Below are 16,862 nucleotides of genomic sequence, written 5' to 3'. Positions count from 1 at the left end.
TATATTTGGTCCTCATAGGAAAGTTCTTTATGAAACTCATACACCATGAACACTTACTCCTTTGAGAGTTTTTAAAAGCATAAAATGAAGACAAAAACACTGATGCTGAGTTGATGAGTGTAAGTTTCAGCATGGGTGGACTGTTACCTTAGCAACGTCTATGCCTTTTTTTTCTTAAGTCTTACCCTGAACCTACAGCCAGCCATCCAAGGGTTCATGAATAGTTTAACAAAGAAAGGGCAGAGCTATTGAGTAATCCAGGCTCATTAATTGTGTACTTGCCAGGAGGATCTGTCTTTAAATCATTAATGCAGGCAACATTTCTCTCTAGAGCCATCAATGTGATTCCACTGCCTGAAAAATGTAATAATGATGGATTTTCTTATCATTTTTCTTTTACTTTTTATTGGAACTTCAGAGACACAGGTATTTCATACATACTCTTAAAAACCAGGGTTAAGTAATGGGTTGTTGATTTCTTAATACTCTTAAATAGTTGTTTCTTGTGACAACAAACAAGAGGGATTGAAATACTGATTTAGTTTTTGATAACACCGTATGCTTTGTAAGTTTTTATTATCTGTTACTTGGTAAATAGTTATGTGATAGAACAAATTTATTATATTTTACAATAATATGGAACTTGGAATATTTTAAACAGTGCAGAGTTTATAGGGTGACATGTTAACTTTATTTTGTTATTGTTGTGATGGATTTATTGTTTTAGCTTTCTTGTTTTCCAGAAAGAGTTTTAATGCAATTATTTGGTTTTGGTGCTCCAGGTTGATGTTTCCAAAGCTGTTCCTGGGACTAGGTACGATGTAACCATCTCTACTATTTCTGCTACAACATACAGCTCACCTGTTAGTAGAACAGTGACAACCAATGTAACAAGTAAGTATATGTTCCTTTTTTTATGAAGTGCTTTTCATGAAGTATTTGCAGTTAGTCTATTGGATGGAAATACTTACCTTAGCACTATGTGCCTTATATACATGAAAACAGGTTAGTAATTAAAGCAAAATGGAAACCTAAGAAAGTGATCTGTTTAGGACCTGTGTCCTACTGGTTCTTTATCTTTCTTGACTTTCAAAGTAAAGATAATTATACTTGTTTGTGAAATTGACCAGAGAGACCGTTAATGGTAATATTTAAATAATACAGAGCCATGAAAATAGACTCACTACTCTTGTTCAGGAAGAATAATTAAGTTTGTAAGACTGTGTTCTGGCTTTCTTAGTTTTATGTGTAAGCTTTGCACAAATAAGTTTGTTTTAAAAATGATCTGGCATCAAAAGTGCATTTGGCATGTAATATGTAGTAGCATTCCATTTTTTACATTCTTAAAAAAGAATGTTTCTGTTATCCCCCCAAAGCATTTAATCTTTTTTTTTTTTTATCTTTTGGTAGCAAAGCTCTAGGGGAAGATAAGTCACATTTGAGAGACCATTAGTCTCTGGGAACTTGGAAAGTCTACATTTGTAAAATTTGTAAAGTCTACATTTGTAAAAGCTTTCTTATTTATGATTGTGAAAATGCAATAATTGTTTGACCTTTTAACAACATATTTTTTTAAATAGAACCGGGACCTCCAGTCTTCCTGGCAGGAGAAAGAGTTGGATCTGCTGGAATTCTTCTATCTTGGAATACACCCCATAATCCAAATGGAAGGATTATGTCTTATATTGTGAAATATAAGGAAGTTTGTCCATGGATGCAAACAGAATACACACAAGTTAGAACAAAGCCAGACAGTCTGGAAGTTCTTCTTACTAATCTTAATCCTGGAACAACATATGAAATCAAGGTAATATTTTTGTTAATATTTAGTATTAAATATTAAATATTTAGTATTAACACAGTATTAAAATATTCCATTCATTTTAAAGATGAGGGAGCTTTTTCCCACCTGGTTAAGTCTTTACAGCCAAACACAGCCAAGTGATTGAAGAATGATCATCTGAGTCCTGACCTCAGTGCCCACATGGGCTCTTAAAATTTGAACAACTGTTATAATTTTTTTCATTATTAGATGTATTTGTGTAATTTATTTATTTTAAAAACATTTAACTTAGCAACTTTTTCAAAGAATGAATCTAGTTTAAATGACATAATTTAGGCTTTATAGGTAAAAAATAGTCTACTTTTTCATTAACCTTTAAGTTAGCTTTGTTATTTTTCCCTTAATCCTGTTGTATTTGTGTGTGAGTTATCAAAATTTAAATAATGGAATGAAAGTTTCTATTGAGCCATCTTCTCAGAGAACAATAAATTCAATTCAGTTCCATTCAATAAGTATTTCTTGAACATTTATTGTGTCTTTTGTGTTTACAAAAATGTTTAGTTCTTTACAATATTTAATATGCAAAATCAAACATCTTATTAAAAATTAAATAAAGAAGAGCATATAAAAAGCAATCCTAAATTATGCCATATGAAAATGTTTCCAATTAAGATATATTTGTGATATTTTCAGAATTTAGTAAAAGATATAGATATCTTTTTGATCCTTTCTATTTTCAATATAACATCAATATATTCTTTGAGTTTTTAAGATAATTCAATATAGAGAAAAAAAATCTATAAAAGCTGTATAAGTATGTGATAAGACATAAGTGAGATGGCTTTCTGGTTGTTAAGAAATGATGGGAAAAAAAGAATTTGCCTGGTGTGGGGGTTTCCTTATTGGAAGCATGCCTGTTTGTGAAAGCAAAGCACACAGTAAGAATTAGAGAGCATCCCAGTAGTAGGAATCCCCTATATGAGAACAGTTAAAAGGAAATTTTTGCAAATGTCAAAGATTCACGATGGCTATTTCATTGCAGAAACATAGGTAAAGAGTAGGAGACCTTTTCTAATTGACACATAAAAATGACATAGTATACATATAATTTGTCAACAGTACATATTTAGATTAGTTTATATGTTAAAATATACTATTGAAGGTAATATGTAAAGATTAAATTTTAATGTGGTCGTAGGAAGCTGTTACAGACAGAAAGCTTATTCTACTTAGATATATTTTTATGGAGTTCGAATTGTTATTCCTTTGAATTCTCTTATTTCAGGCCTATTGGGAAGCCCTTATTCTTCTTTTAATTCCACACTTTCTAAATCATTGTTGTGACCTTTAAGCTGTTCAAATAAATGTTAGTCATTTCAGAATTCCAAAGAGTATTTGGTACAGTATGTTTGATATCTTCAAATGTAGATCTCAAATCTACATGATCTGGGGAAAATCCTATTAAGTTCTTTGCAGGTATTATTTCATTTAGTCCTTAGAACAATTCTATGACATAGATATATCATCATTCTCATTTTAAAGAGAAGGAAAATGTTACCTAGAATAAGGCCAATAAATTACCTACAATTACTCATTTAAGAATTAGTGGAGTGCAATTTAAATTAAGGTTTTCAGACTCCAGTTTTGGCATTTGGAAGAGTGAAGAGTCTTGAGCTCAATAATGACTTTTTCTCTGCCTATTCTAGTCTATTTGATTAGGATATCTGAGTTTAAAAGAATTTTTCTATCTTTTTTTTCTATCCATTTTTTCTATCTTTTAAATTCAAAATACTTAGTCTAACTGATTAGACTTTTTTTTTTAATTGTTTTCTTGAGTATGTATTTGATTAGATTGTAAACCATAAGGCCAGATACCATATATATAGTTTCATATTTGTTACAGAAATAGTCATAGTATCTGGCATGAAGTGAATATAATGGAAAGAGATTGAGCTTTAGAAATAAGCATGACTTCAGTGGAATTCTGGTTCTACCACTTACTATAAGACTCAGGCAAGTTACTTGATTTCTCTCAACCAGTTTCCTTGTCTATAAAAAGCTGATAAGAACACTTCATGCTTTGATTATGTGGATAAAATAAGATGTGTAAAATTTCTAGGAGATTTCCTGGTACATAAAAGTTGGCCATAAATAACTGTTACTATTAATACTACTAATTGGCTATAAAACTTGACTATTAATTTTTCTATTGGGAATTGATGAAATCTGTTGAATCAAACTATGCTGCAAATATATCCTTAAGGATAATAGAAATATGGAATAGCTCCATGTGTGCTTTCCACTTTGGGAGTTTTGCAGGAATTAAGGGAAAAATATCTTTGTCATTTAACTAATCAATATCAAAATGTTATTATTTCAGATTCTGTTTAACTAGAGAGCATGAACATGATTCTTTTGATCTGTTTTAGGTTGCTGCTGAAAACAGTGCTGGTATTGGAGTGTTTAGTGACCCATTTCTTTTCCAAACTGCAGAAAGTGGTAATTTGCCTAAATCATTTATTCTAAATTAACTTAATTATGAATTTTTGTTATTTAAAATAAATAGGTATATAAGCCAAATAATGATGTTAAAATCCATAGACTCTTCAACAGCATGGCCATTCAATTACTTTTAGAGTCTTCTTAGATAATTATTCATTAAAATATATATTGTTCTCTACAATTATGAAAGCAGTGTTATCTTAAAAAAAACTTTGAAAAAATAAGAAACAGACAGTAAAAATTACCCATGACCTTGTCATATAAAAACTCTGTTACCGTTTTGGTGCACTTCTGGCTGGTCCTTTTTTTCCTCTTATGAATATGTGTCTATATGACTATATATTCATGAAAGTAGCCTTATTCCATTTATAAAAGTTTATATCCTGCTTTTTCCTGTTAATATCAAATCATATACATTTTTATGACATTAGACCTTTGGAAGTATGGATTTTATAGTTATCATATTATTCTATAACATGTAGTCATTATCAAACCAATTTAAGTTACCTCCCTTCTTTCAATGGTGGAGAAGAAAGAGTTTGATGTATTATTGATGCCTCTTTCTCATAGTAAACTCTAGTCTATCAGCAAATCCTGCCAGCACTACATCAACATGCATCCTGAATCTCACCCCAATTGCAAATCACTCTAATCTATTATCGCTTCTTGCCTGAACAACGAAAGTCTCCTTACTGGTTTTCCTGTTTCCAGCTTACCTGTCTACAATTTTCCCTCTCCACAAGAGCTGCATCTTCATTTGAAACATAAGCCAGACCATAGTACTTCTCTCTTCTTAGTAGGGTTCCTATCTTACTCAGAATAAGACCATAAGTCCTTCCCATGGCGCCTAGCACTCAGGATGTTCTTTTCCCTCTCTGATCCATCTCTAACATTCTCCCTTCCCTCCAAATAACACCATCCATACCTATCTTCTATCAAAGGGCCTTTGTACTTGCTGTTTCCTCTAACTGAAATACTCTTTCACTAAATACCACATGTCTCTCTCCCCTAGTTAATTCAAATCTCACATTAACTTAACCTCCTAAAATAAGCTGTATTTCTTCCTGTCCATCTCTAGTCCTAACAAATTATTTTTCTTCATTAGAGCAGCCTGATATAGTACACATTTACTTGCTTATTTTTTATTCTATATATCAGCCTAGTAGATCATAAGATTTTTGATAAAAATAAGTTAATGAATGGAGGAGTTTTATTTATTTAATAATTCCTCCATTTATTTATAATAGTAAAAAGTTAGGACCAATAAATGCAGAATGATTAGATAAATAGTGGCATCTCCATTCAACAACAGATATTTTCTGTGGAACTCACATTCTGTGGGCTGAGATAACTATGAGTTACTAAGTAATATGTCAGGTTAGTGGTAACTACTGTAAAAAGAATTTCCATAATTTTTTACAACTATAAATGTTCTACATATTTAAAAGACAAAAATCTTCCAGTGAGCCACTTTATGCCAACGAGATAAATTGAATGAACCCTGTATATCTAGAGAGGCTAATGCAACGGTTCATGTTGAAAAAGATACATCAAGCTTTGTGGCCTAGTTTCTGTTTGAGACTTTATCTAGAGAAGCATATGGAAACATGCTCTATTCTACAGGAAGTTAGAGAAAATTCAGTTTATTAAAATTAGAAATTAATCATTTATGAGGTTTAAATTACTCTTGTTGATTTTGAGCATATTGACTTTCAAATTATTCATACAACTAAAATTCAAGTGGGAAAATTATCATTTCAAAATTAAATATTCACCAGGATAAAAAAGAAAAATTTATTACTTATGTTTTCAGTTTTAGGGAAGTTAATTGGAATAACTTTTGAATGACGTATGAAAAATTTTTTCTTGGGAGTCTTACTGTTTCTCATTTATTGTGTGTTTTTGGGCAAATTAGATATTATATAATTTCTCTTGCCCCTATATTTCCTTTTTTTTTTTTTTTTTTTTTGGTAAATGTAAAGAGGTAAAAACATAATGTAAATCTAAGTTTAATTGTATCGGTATTCTGCAGTTTTCACTCTAAGTACCCCTTTTCATTATTTATGATATAAAGAATCCAAATTTAAGGAATAGTTCATGGATAAATAAGCTGCATTTTTTATTGTTAAATAAGAAGGAATTTCTTTTCCTGTGAATAAAAATACTCTTAGGAAGAGTGTACGAGTTAACTAGTTATACCATACTGAGTTAATATTGCATCCACAAGCACAAAAATCTCAACTTCTTAACTTCCCATGCAGCATTATTTCAGGTAAACATAGAATTTATTTGGGCTTTGGGATAATAGAATGCACCTCCATTTTCAACTTGATGAATCTTTAGAAATGCAAGAAAAGTCTCTATATTGGATTTATGAAGTTTCTTTCTGGCTCAATAAATGTATACTTTGCATAACATATACTTCGTAAAGTTGTAGACACCTTACATACTTAGACAGATTTATGCATGTCACTAGTCTAGATATATCCTCAAAGTGTTGGAAGACACCTAACTGAAAGATGAAATGACTTTATAAACAGAAGTTTTTGATACCGCAGTGTCAAACCTTTGCTTGGATCAAGATGGATGAATTCATTCTACGAACATCAAGAAATAATGGGTTTTGGCACATGAAAGTTCAGAAGTAGAAACTACAATATTTAGGGAAAGACCTACCAACTACAGAAAAGAGCCAGCGTTATTCTTCAGACATAATGAAGTCACAAAAAGAAAATAAAAGCAGAAATATTTAATTGAGATAAAAAGTATTAAAGCAAGTTAATAAAAATACCTTTTTCACTAAATGTTTATCATATTTGATTACTTTCTTCTTAAAAAATATTTTATGCATTTATCAGAGAGACAGGGGGAGGGACAGAGGGAGAAAAAGAAGCAGACTCCCCCGCAGAGCAGGGAGCCCAACAGGGGGCTCAAGAGGGGGCTCAATTCCAGGAGCAGGGCTCAATCTGATCCTAGGACCCTGGGATCATGATCTGAGCCAAAGTCAGATGCTTTAACTAACTGACTGAGCCACCCAGGTGCCCCAACATATTTAATCACTTTCTGTGTATTTAATATTTTTGGTCACTTTTCAAATATTTTAAAATCATGTATTTAATAAATTTTTGATTATGTTATAAATTCAAGTTTATCTATACTCGAGTAGTTCCCTGTGACTGTTATTGAAGCTCATTTGAAAATGTTTTGAAAACAAATTGTATTTGTTTTTTTGTATGTATATATTTAATTTGTGTGTGTATGTGTATGTATATAGGCATACTTATAAGTGTATGTATAGTTTACACAAATAAGAAATTTAAAAGGGCGATTGGGATTCATGAATCGAGTAAAATGGTGGTCACCAGAGGATAGGGGTGGGAGTGTAAGACTGATGTTGTTTATGGGTACAAACTTGCCTCAAGTAATAAATAAGCATAGAGATCTGATGCACAGTATAATGAATATAGATAACAGTGTGATATTATAGTTATATAAGGTGATTTTATAATTATGTAATATCATAGAAGTACTAAATATCACTGTAATGACAGTCATAGCGCAGTATGGAAATGTATCAAATTCACATCTTGTACATCTTAAATTTATTTTACTTTTAAATATTTACTTGAGAGAGAGAGTAGGTTTTTTTCTAACAGGGTATATTTAATTTTATATAACATGAGAAATATAACATCTCAACATTATATAAATGCCATTCTAAATTTCATAACAGTGTTTTTTCTTTTCCTTCAATCTCTGTTACTTCCCCAGCTCCAGGAAAAGTGGTGAATCTCACAGTTGAGGCTTTTAACTATTCTGCAGTAAACCTGATTTGGTATTTACCTCGGCAACCAAATGGCAAAATTACCAGCTTCAAGATTAGTGTGAAACATGCCAGAAGTGGAATAGTAGTGAAAGATGTATCCATCAGAGTGGAAGACATTTTAACTGGGAAATTGCCAGAATGTAATGTAAGTATCATGGAACACTTTCTGTGTCTCAAAAATTTTAGGTGTGAGCCTATCATTTGAAGTTTCTAGTATCTGGAAACTTTTCAAACCACAGTGGTTATTAGCTGTTTGATTCCTTATAGTGTTCAGTTATAGTATCATGTTAGACACAACTGACTGTATTCAAGGTAGTGTAAGAGAAGGGTTTGAGAATTCAAGAGATATAAAAATCTTAAAGGAAGCTCTGAAGAGACATCATGAAAGGAGTAGCATTTGTTAATGGACCTTGGAATTGCCTTGGTGTAAGGACAGGGGAGATTGTGTGAGGAGTATTTGGGTGGAGGATATTTAAAAAGACCTGAAATAGGAAAGTAAAGGATATCACTGAAAAAAATAATATTTCCATGTGACAGGAGAGGTAGAGAAGGCAACAGTCAAAATTATGTTCATGGAAGTAGATTGTTTTTGTTGTGCATATCTTTGGTGAAGAATTTGTTAAATGACTCTCGTCATTTATGGGAAATCCCTGGAAGTACCATAATAATGTTTTTCCAAAAATAATCTAGATGATCTTTGTGATATTATTGATGGGAAAACAAATAAAATTACTTTTGTTTTAAATACTGTAAGTTATAGAAGTCTTAAAACCTTCTTTTTAAAATTAGGCTGTATTTCTTAAAAAAAATAAAAAAATAAAATCAGGCTGTATTTCTAATACACACATATACATATATGCCCATATATATATACACACAACATTTATGTTATTGGCTTTATCATTTGAGTATTTATGAGGAAAAAATGATAGTACCAGTGATAAAGTGATGTATGCTTGAAATTTCACAAAAGGGAGAATATCTCTTTGGTTCTTGAACTTTTAACATGAATTTTAATTTTTTTTTTTTTTTTTAGATTTTATTTATTTATTTGACAGACAGAGATCACAAGGAGGCAGAGAGGCAGGCAGAGAGAGAGGAGGAAGCAGGCTCCCCACTGAGCAGAGAGCCTGATGCGGGGCTCGATCCCAGGACTCTGAGATCATGACCTGAGCTGAAGGCAGAGGCTTCAACCCACTGAGCCACCCAGGCACCCCTAACATGAATTTTAAAAATTCTTACTAATGATTTTGCTGTTGCTAAGCCTTTTGAAATCCTATTCATAAGAAATATGAAGGTATAAAGAATGCAATAAATATATTATCTTCTAAAACTGTAGACATAAATGGGTATAATTAAGCTCTAGTAAATTGGTCCATAACTTGGAATAGATAACAATCTATTAAAATCTTAATGAATCATATACATAAACATAAATTTAAGAATAATATTTATGCTATAAAGGAAAGAAATAAATTACACTGCTCATATTCATTAAGAGATACCACATTATTTTTCTATTGCTGTTTATTTTATTTACTAGGAGAATAATGAATCTTTTTTGTGGAGTACAACCAGCCCTTCTCCAACCCTTGCTAGAGTTACACCCCCATCACGTACCACATACTCATCAAGCACGTTGGCTAGGAGTAAAATAAGCTCTGTGTGGAAAGAGCCTATCAGTTTTGTAGTGACACATTTGAGACCTTATACAACGTATCTTTTTGAAGTTTCTGCTGTTACAACTGAAGCAGGTTATATTGATAGTACAATCGTCAGAACACCAGAATCAGGTATGGTTTTATTTTTTGTGTATGTAGAAAAAAAAAGAATTAAATTAGTTATATAATAATCTTTCATTTTTTCTATATAGATCTTTCTGTTAAAACCTTCTTTCCCTTCCAATAACTTTTCCCCCCAATAACAGATCATGGGCATACCATCTGAAGCATCTTTAATTTCAGTACTCTTTTACAATACTAACATAAGCATCTAAAAAGAGAAAGGACATTTGGAGGAATGGATTCTTGAGCTTAATAACCATGATCCTACGATCAGCTTTAATTTATCTTTGATCTGAGCAGTTTTCAAAATCATCTCTGTCCTTCTCCTTCTCCTATAATCATCTATACCCTCCTCTCACTGATACTGATACAACCAAAAGTGGAAGTTATACCTATAGTAGAAGAAATATCATGTGATTCATATTTCAGTATTAGACAAAAATAATACTTAAAAATATACCTACTTATCTTCTCTTTGCACTGGGTTTCCCTATGTGAAAAATGGAGACAGCAATAGTACCTCCCTTATGGTGGTGATGGTAGGATTCAATGAGTGTAATTCGTATTATTACAAAATTTGAAGAGTGCACACAATTTCTAGCTATGGGTGTTTATATATTTAATCATGGGATTACAGTATTATATATATGTAAATTTATGTAGTTACTGACACAATACCATATTAAATATGTAGTATGAGACATTCCATTGTGATTGGTAATTTTTGAGGTTACTGGAAATTATTACTGGTAGGGTAATTTCCCTAAAGCACAGTATTTTTTTTCTGATGACATAGCTGTCAGCTTTTATCATTTCATCACATTAAGTTTGAAGTTTTTTCTTGATTTAAATAGTCATCTTTGAATCATACCATTTTCTCCTTCCATACTACTTATACAGTTAAAAAATAATTTCTTAAGGATAACACAAAGTGAAATTTAGTAGACAAGAACTTTGGCTTGAGAAAAATATTTGGAATGTTTCATTTCAATCAAAAGAAAGTAAAATGTGGGACTACATCTGTGAAAAGTAGACTATTTTAAAATGTCATTATTTTTTATATGCTGCCAATGTTACATTAGTATCTTCTAACTGTAGGTTATGAATTTCCTCTCAGAAACAAATACAAATATTGATACATAAAGTGAAGATCTTTGCCAATAAAGTAATGTAGGGACAGTTAATTCCTGACCCTTCTACCTGTGTCCACCAGGGGGAGGGTGTTTTTCAAGTCAGATGCCGTGGACTGGTTGAATTCAATATATAGGTGTGTATCAGGACAATGTAACTATACAAGGAACAATATTAGAATGAGAATGAAATAGCCTGTGCAGTCAGAGACAACATTAAATTAAAGTAGTAACTGTTGCAAATAAGTAGTTCATCTGATGATCCAGCATGCCTTATTTAAATCCTTCAATTTATTCATTTTTCCTTTTTTTAAAGTTAAAAAACCCTTTGCTCATAAGTGTGATATTTAATTTTCTTTCAGACTTTGCGTTTTATTGTGTATATTTAATAAAATGCTCATTTATTTTAAGTATATATTATTTATTCATTTTTTTCTATAACCATTTTAGTGCCTGAAGGACCACCACAAAACTGTGTAACAGGCAACATTACAGGGAAGTCCTTTTCAATTTCATGGGACCCACCTAGTGTCGTAACAGGGAAATTTAGTTACAGAGTTGAATTATATGGACCATCAGGTAAGTCTCAAACCAGTTTTGTGTTTACCTTTTGGAGTAAGAATTATACAAAACACATTAGTATTTTCAAAGTTCTTAAAAGTAACATGCTCTTTTTTTTTTATAAGATCTTACAATTGAAGCAAATAATAGAAAAGCAACAAGGGAGGTGAGGCTCTTTGAACTTTTTATTTAAAATCATAAGTATACGGATGGCAAAACATTGTTCATGTTCCATGTTTCATGAGGAGAAGCTAAGAGAATGAGGTAACTCCTAAGAGGAGAAGTGTTAGAGGACATATATGTCTTCAAATGTTTGAACAGGAGGACCTTGACTTACTTAATTGCAAATATGTTTATGAAGAACAGTGGACTTCAGTTAGTTCAAATTTCTGCTTAGAACAAGGAGTGCATTTCTAATAATTAGACCTCTCTAAAAATAATACAGGCAACTTTATAATGTAGCAAGTTCATCTTTTTGAACAAGCAGGACCTGGATGTTCCCTTATCAGATATTTTGAGGGGTTCAGATATTATTGCTGGAAGTCAACTAACTCTAAAATTCTTTCCTAAAATGTTCTACAAAAGAAATCAACCAGAAGAGTAGAGAGTGATTGGGTCACAGAAGTTGAATAGGGGGCTAGGCAAAATTTAGGGCTCCTTTGGGGTATGGTAGTGAATAAAGTGATATCAATCAGAGTGGATCTGTGTTTTTCTCCAGCTCCTTTCAACAAGAAGAGGGCAAGGGAATGGAAGGCTTATGTAAAGGTAGTGATTAATTGACAGTGCCATTGAGGCTGGATAATAGTGGAAACCAAGTGGTAAGGGACCAAACCAAGCAGAATAAAATAAAATAGTTCGTACGATCAATGGATTGGAGGTCCCAATAAACTTAAAGAATTATTGCTTTGGGGTTCTAGAATAAGAGAGAGTTTCAAGAAATTGGGATCATGGAAGATTCACAGTTATTGGCAGTAGTGATGTCTATGGGAGTGGATAAGATAGGGTGGTAGATTAGATTATTTGAGGAGAGCTGGGAGTGTTTTAAGGACCAAGTCTAGGGAATCCTGAAATCACCACAAATTAGCACTAAAGACAGTGACATTGAAGCAGGCACTAAACCATCCAGAATGAAGGTGAATGACCCTAGGCCTAGATCTATCACAGCAACAAGGAGGGCTGGTGGAGACCATCCATGACATGAGATTGAAAGCTGTGAGCTTTTGTAAGGAGGGAGGTGGGTTGGTCTAAAACCAGACAGTGAGGTGCTGGGGAAACAGCACACCTGAAGGCCTCATCACTTGGTGACCGTGAGATAAATTAGACCATTCGGGAAACAGAAGCCATGTTCTTAGGGGAGAGCCAGGTTTCAGCTATAGCAAGAAATGAAAGAATTATTCAGAGGTAAAGTTGAGGATTAAAAGAATTTTGACGTTGGGCTATTAAGAAGGAGTTTTGCTCAGAAGCAGAACTACAAGTATTTTCTAAAAATGTCTTTTTATAAAAGATAATGAGAATGTTTAGCATCTTAATTAACTAAATTTATGTATAAAATATTGTCATTATTTTAATATTAGCAAAATCTAATGTTTTCTTTTTAAAAATGTCAAAAAGTAATATAGTAATTGGATAGGGCTTTATGATTTAATGTTATTCTGACTACCAGGAGATTTTCATGTTCTTTCCATTGTTTTAATTAACCTGATATCAATGTACCACTAAGCTAAATGTTTGAAACTTGAAATAATTGTAATTATAATGTATTAAAATTGTAATAACAAACATTAATTGCTATTCTTGGTTCTCTGCTGAAATGTGAATATGATTATGTGCCTAATGAGAAAATAATTCACAGTATCTTTTGTTTTTTATAGGTCGAATTTTGGATAATAGCACGAAAGACCTTAAATTTGCGTTCACTAACCTAACACCATTTACGGTGTACGATGTATATGTTGCCGCTGAGACCAGTGTAGGAATTGGACCCAAAACAAATATTTCAGTATTCACTCCTCCAGAAGGTAAAAACATCTTTTTCAGTGTGCTCATATTTTACTCTGTTTGTGGATTTTACTGCATTGGTTAAATATTATATTAGAAGCTATTTGGTTTATATTTACTTATTTCATGCTATTTCCTTACCAGATAACTACCTATGCATTCCAAATATGTGTTCCTCAGAACATTAAACCCACAGCATGCCTCATGGAGGAACTGGAGATCAAGCAAGGTTAGGAAGTACTACCTGTAGTGTCAGTGTGTTTGAGACTCACAGTGAAGACTGGCAAGACCTCAAGAGGTCCGAGGAAAAAAACAAACACATTTAACATTGTTTGACTCACATTATTCAATGTAGAATAGATTTTTTTCACAGAATGACGTTTAGGGGAATCCATATATTCCTAATGCCTCTAACAAAATATGTTTTTAAACAAAAGGATAGATTAAGCAAGTGAGGATTCCTAGAGGATGCATAATACAAGTTTACTAGCAAGCACATCCTGAAATAATTACAAAAATAGCTCTCCTAAAGAAAGTTTTTGTTATCATGTATTAAACATCACAGTTTTAGGTGTTTAAAAAATGTTCCTGCATTATCTCACAACTTATTTTCCTGGCCCACATCAAACTTGCTAAAATGTCTTCATTTTTAATTAGGGATTGCAATTATTTGAGAAGATCACAATTTTAATACAAGCACATTAACACTGGAAAAATTTCCAGATTTTGTGTGATATCTAATATACAAGAACTTGTAAATTAAATACACACATGTGTGCAAGTGCACATATGCACATATAACTAAAGATTGGGCTTATGTTCATCAAGACTGAGAGATAAATCACTCAAGTATCTGACCATTAGAGGGCAGCAACTATTAGGGAATTTTGTACTTCCCTTCAAAGAACAATTAACCATTATTATTTTGCTGTTTAAAGAATGTAAACATTATGTTTTATATCAAATGAAAATGCTGATATGTATATGATTTCAATACACAGATTAAGAAAGAGATGTATACTTAACAAGCAAAATGTTTTCATTTCTTCGTTACTAAAATTTTTCCATTGTGTTTCTGTCAGAAGTCTTACCTTTGTATTTATTTCCATTACACCTTAAATCTCCCCTTCACCTAATAACTGCTCTTAAGCATTTCTTAGAAAGCTAGACAGCTTTATGAATGGCTACCAAAAATGGCAGAGTGACCTGGCCCTCACTAGTCTGGAGTCCTTCGGTTTGATTTTAATAGCATTTTCTCAAACCACTTAATTGGCCAAATAATTTTTATTCTTAAGTCATGCAGTTAAATAAATTCAGAATTTTTGTCTTCCTTCAAATCAAACCAGTTTTGGCACCCCTAAGTTGAATCAGTAATTTAAGGTTATTTTTTTATTGTCCTTATTTTTGGCCGATAGCATTTGGCAAAAATAGGGAAATAGGTAATATATTGCCACATATGCTCTCATGCTGTTGATTTTGGACATCATTAAAAGAGTTCATTCCTCTTTCTTTATTTTTGCATCTTTTTTTTCACAAAATAATAAATAAAAATTTAAATTGTTGTTCTATATTTTTCACATGGCTTATTTTTGACACAAAATTATTTTGAACAAACGACTTTGTTTGCCCTATGTAATAAACAATTTATCCTGAGTTTTATCTTACTACCATCCTGACCATATCCAGGTGGTCCTCAGGGGGTTCCACTGGCAGCAGGTGGGGTCCACTAAGGGCAGCAATGGCATGGTTCTTATCTCTGCATGCCAGCCTTCCTCCATAGAGTTCTCTTGGGATAGTTCAGACTTAGGAAGGGCTTCAGTGAAATGCTGTGGCAAATGCAGTAAATGTAGCTTTCAACTTCTGACAACACTAATTAGTCCTAGTCCTGCTAATTAAAACTTTGCAATAAGGGAATCTCTAAACTATATGAGAACAATCTAATAACTCACTAGAACTATATACTTTTAGTTAAAATTGATATATTAATTTGAAATATTAATTTTAGGCTGTTCTTTTTCATTTATTAATACAGCTGGATTCTTTGTATTCTAATTAAGGTTACCCAATTTATATTCTTCTCCATATTTAAAAGTAGACTATCTATTTAAAAATATACTAGGACCAATTTTTAAATTAATGCTTTTTAAAACAACCAGTGTTCTAACAAATCTCCAGATAGTCATGGAAAAAATGTTGAATTTTATATTTATGTTGAATTTATATATTTATATATAAATATATATTTATATATTTATGTTGAATTTCTCTTATAGACAATTACATATGCTATTATAGTAATATGGGGCTGATTTCATTAACACTGAGAATGTTGTAGTCCATAGCCTACTTTGATCAATGAAAGTCAACATCATGTCATGCAGTACTCTTGTACATTTCATAAGATTCCTATATATACATTAATGTTTTACTGAGCAGACTTCTACATAAGTATGAGGAAGAGATGGTTTTGGAAAACAAAGATAGTTTAATAATTTCCGATGTTACAAAGTGTCATGGAGTTGCCTACCCCAAAATGAGACAGTGCTATTGTATACAACATAGACATCAGCATTTTCTTATTATTTGTTTGGGATGGTTAAACAAATCTTAAGTAAAACTTTGTTGCTTCAATATCACCTAATAACTTTTCTGTCACTAGTATTGAAATCTCATAAGAAGGTTAACATTGTTTCTTAAAAGCAAATAGAGTATTGAAATCCATATTTATTCTTCCATAAATAGACTATGAAAGTGAAGATTTTTGTCCTTCAACTTGTTCCTTTCTGCAAATAGTATAATCATTAGTAGGGAAATCAGAGAAAGTCTCAAATTTTCAGGGTTCTCAATGACTTTTGTCAATAGATTTTTTTTCCAAAATTAGTTTAATTTAATTAAAATTTAATAAATTAGTTTAATTTGCTAGACAATAGCAACATTTAATTTATGTTTTAAAAGATTGATTTATTTTAGAGAGAAATAAGGAGGTAAAGAGGTAAGGAGGGGCAGAGGGAGAGAACCTTAAGGAGACTCCCTACTGAGCACAGAGCCTGACACAGGGCTCCCCATCTCATAACCCTGAGATCATTGCCCTGAGTTCATGACCTGAGCCGAAACCAAGAGTCAGATGCTCAACCAATTGAGCCACCCAGGCATCCTACATAATGGCAAAACTTATTTTAATATATTTTCTTTCCCCTGTGCCAGTGTCTCCATTTTATTTTTTCTAACACTTTTTCATTTGAAAGCTTAAACTCATTTGGAACATTATTTATCCTTTA

General features: G+C 32.0%; 1 protein-coding gene across 1 annotated transcript in view; it reads left to right on the top strand.

Moving 5' to 3' along the window:
- Positions 1-372: 372 nt before the first annotated feature.
- The window catches only part of LOC111141999 (protein tyrosine phosphatase, receptor type Q), a 202,867-nt gene continuing 186,377 nt past the window's right edge, over positions 373-16,862 (top strand). The window contains exons 1-8 of the mRNA XM_022494920.1: positions 373-426; positions 783-894; positions 1,581-1,807; positions 4,213-4,282; positions 8,057-8,256; positions 9,655-9,904; positions 11,476-11,604; positions 13,458-13,604. Of these exons, the coding sequence (XP_022350628.1) occupies positions 373-426; positions 783-894; positions 1,581-1,807; positions 4,213-4,282; positions 8,057-8,256; positions 9,655-9,904; positions 11,476-11,604; positions 13,458-13,604 (1,189 nt within the window). The remainder of the gene's footprint in view (positions 427-782; positions 895-1,580; positions 1,808-4,212; positions 4,283-8,056; positions 8,257-9,654; positions 9,905-11,475; positions 11,605-13,457; positions 13,605-16,862) is intronic.

Source organism: Enhydra lutris, unplaced genomic scaffold, assembly GCF_002288905.1.
Source record: "Enhydra lutris kenyoni isolate GAN:26980312 unplaced genomic scaffold, ASM228890v2 scaffoldscaffold7, whole genome shotgun sequence".
NCBI lineage: Eukaryota > Metazoa > Chordata > Mammalia > Carnivora > Mustelidae > Enhydra > Enhydra lutris.
The sequence above is the reverse complement of the archived record's forward strand: the minus strand, read 5'-3'. Positions and strand labels throughout refer to the sequence as shown.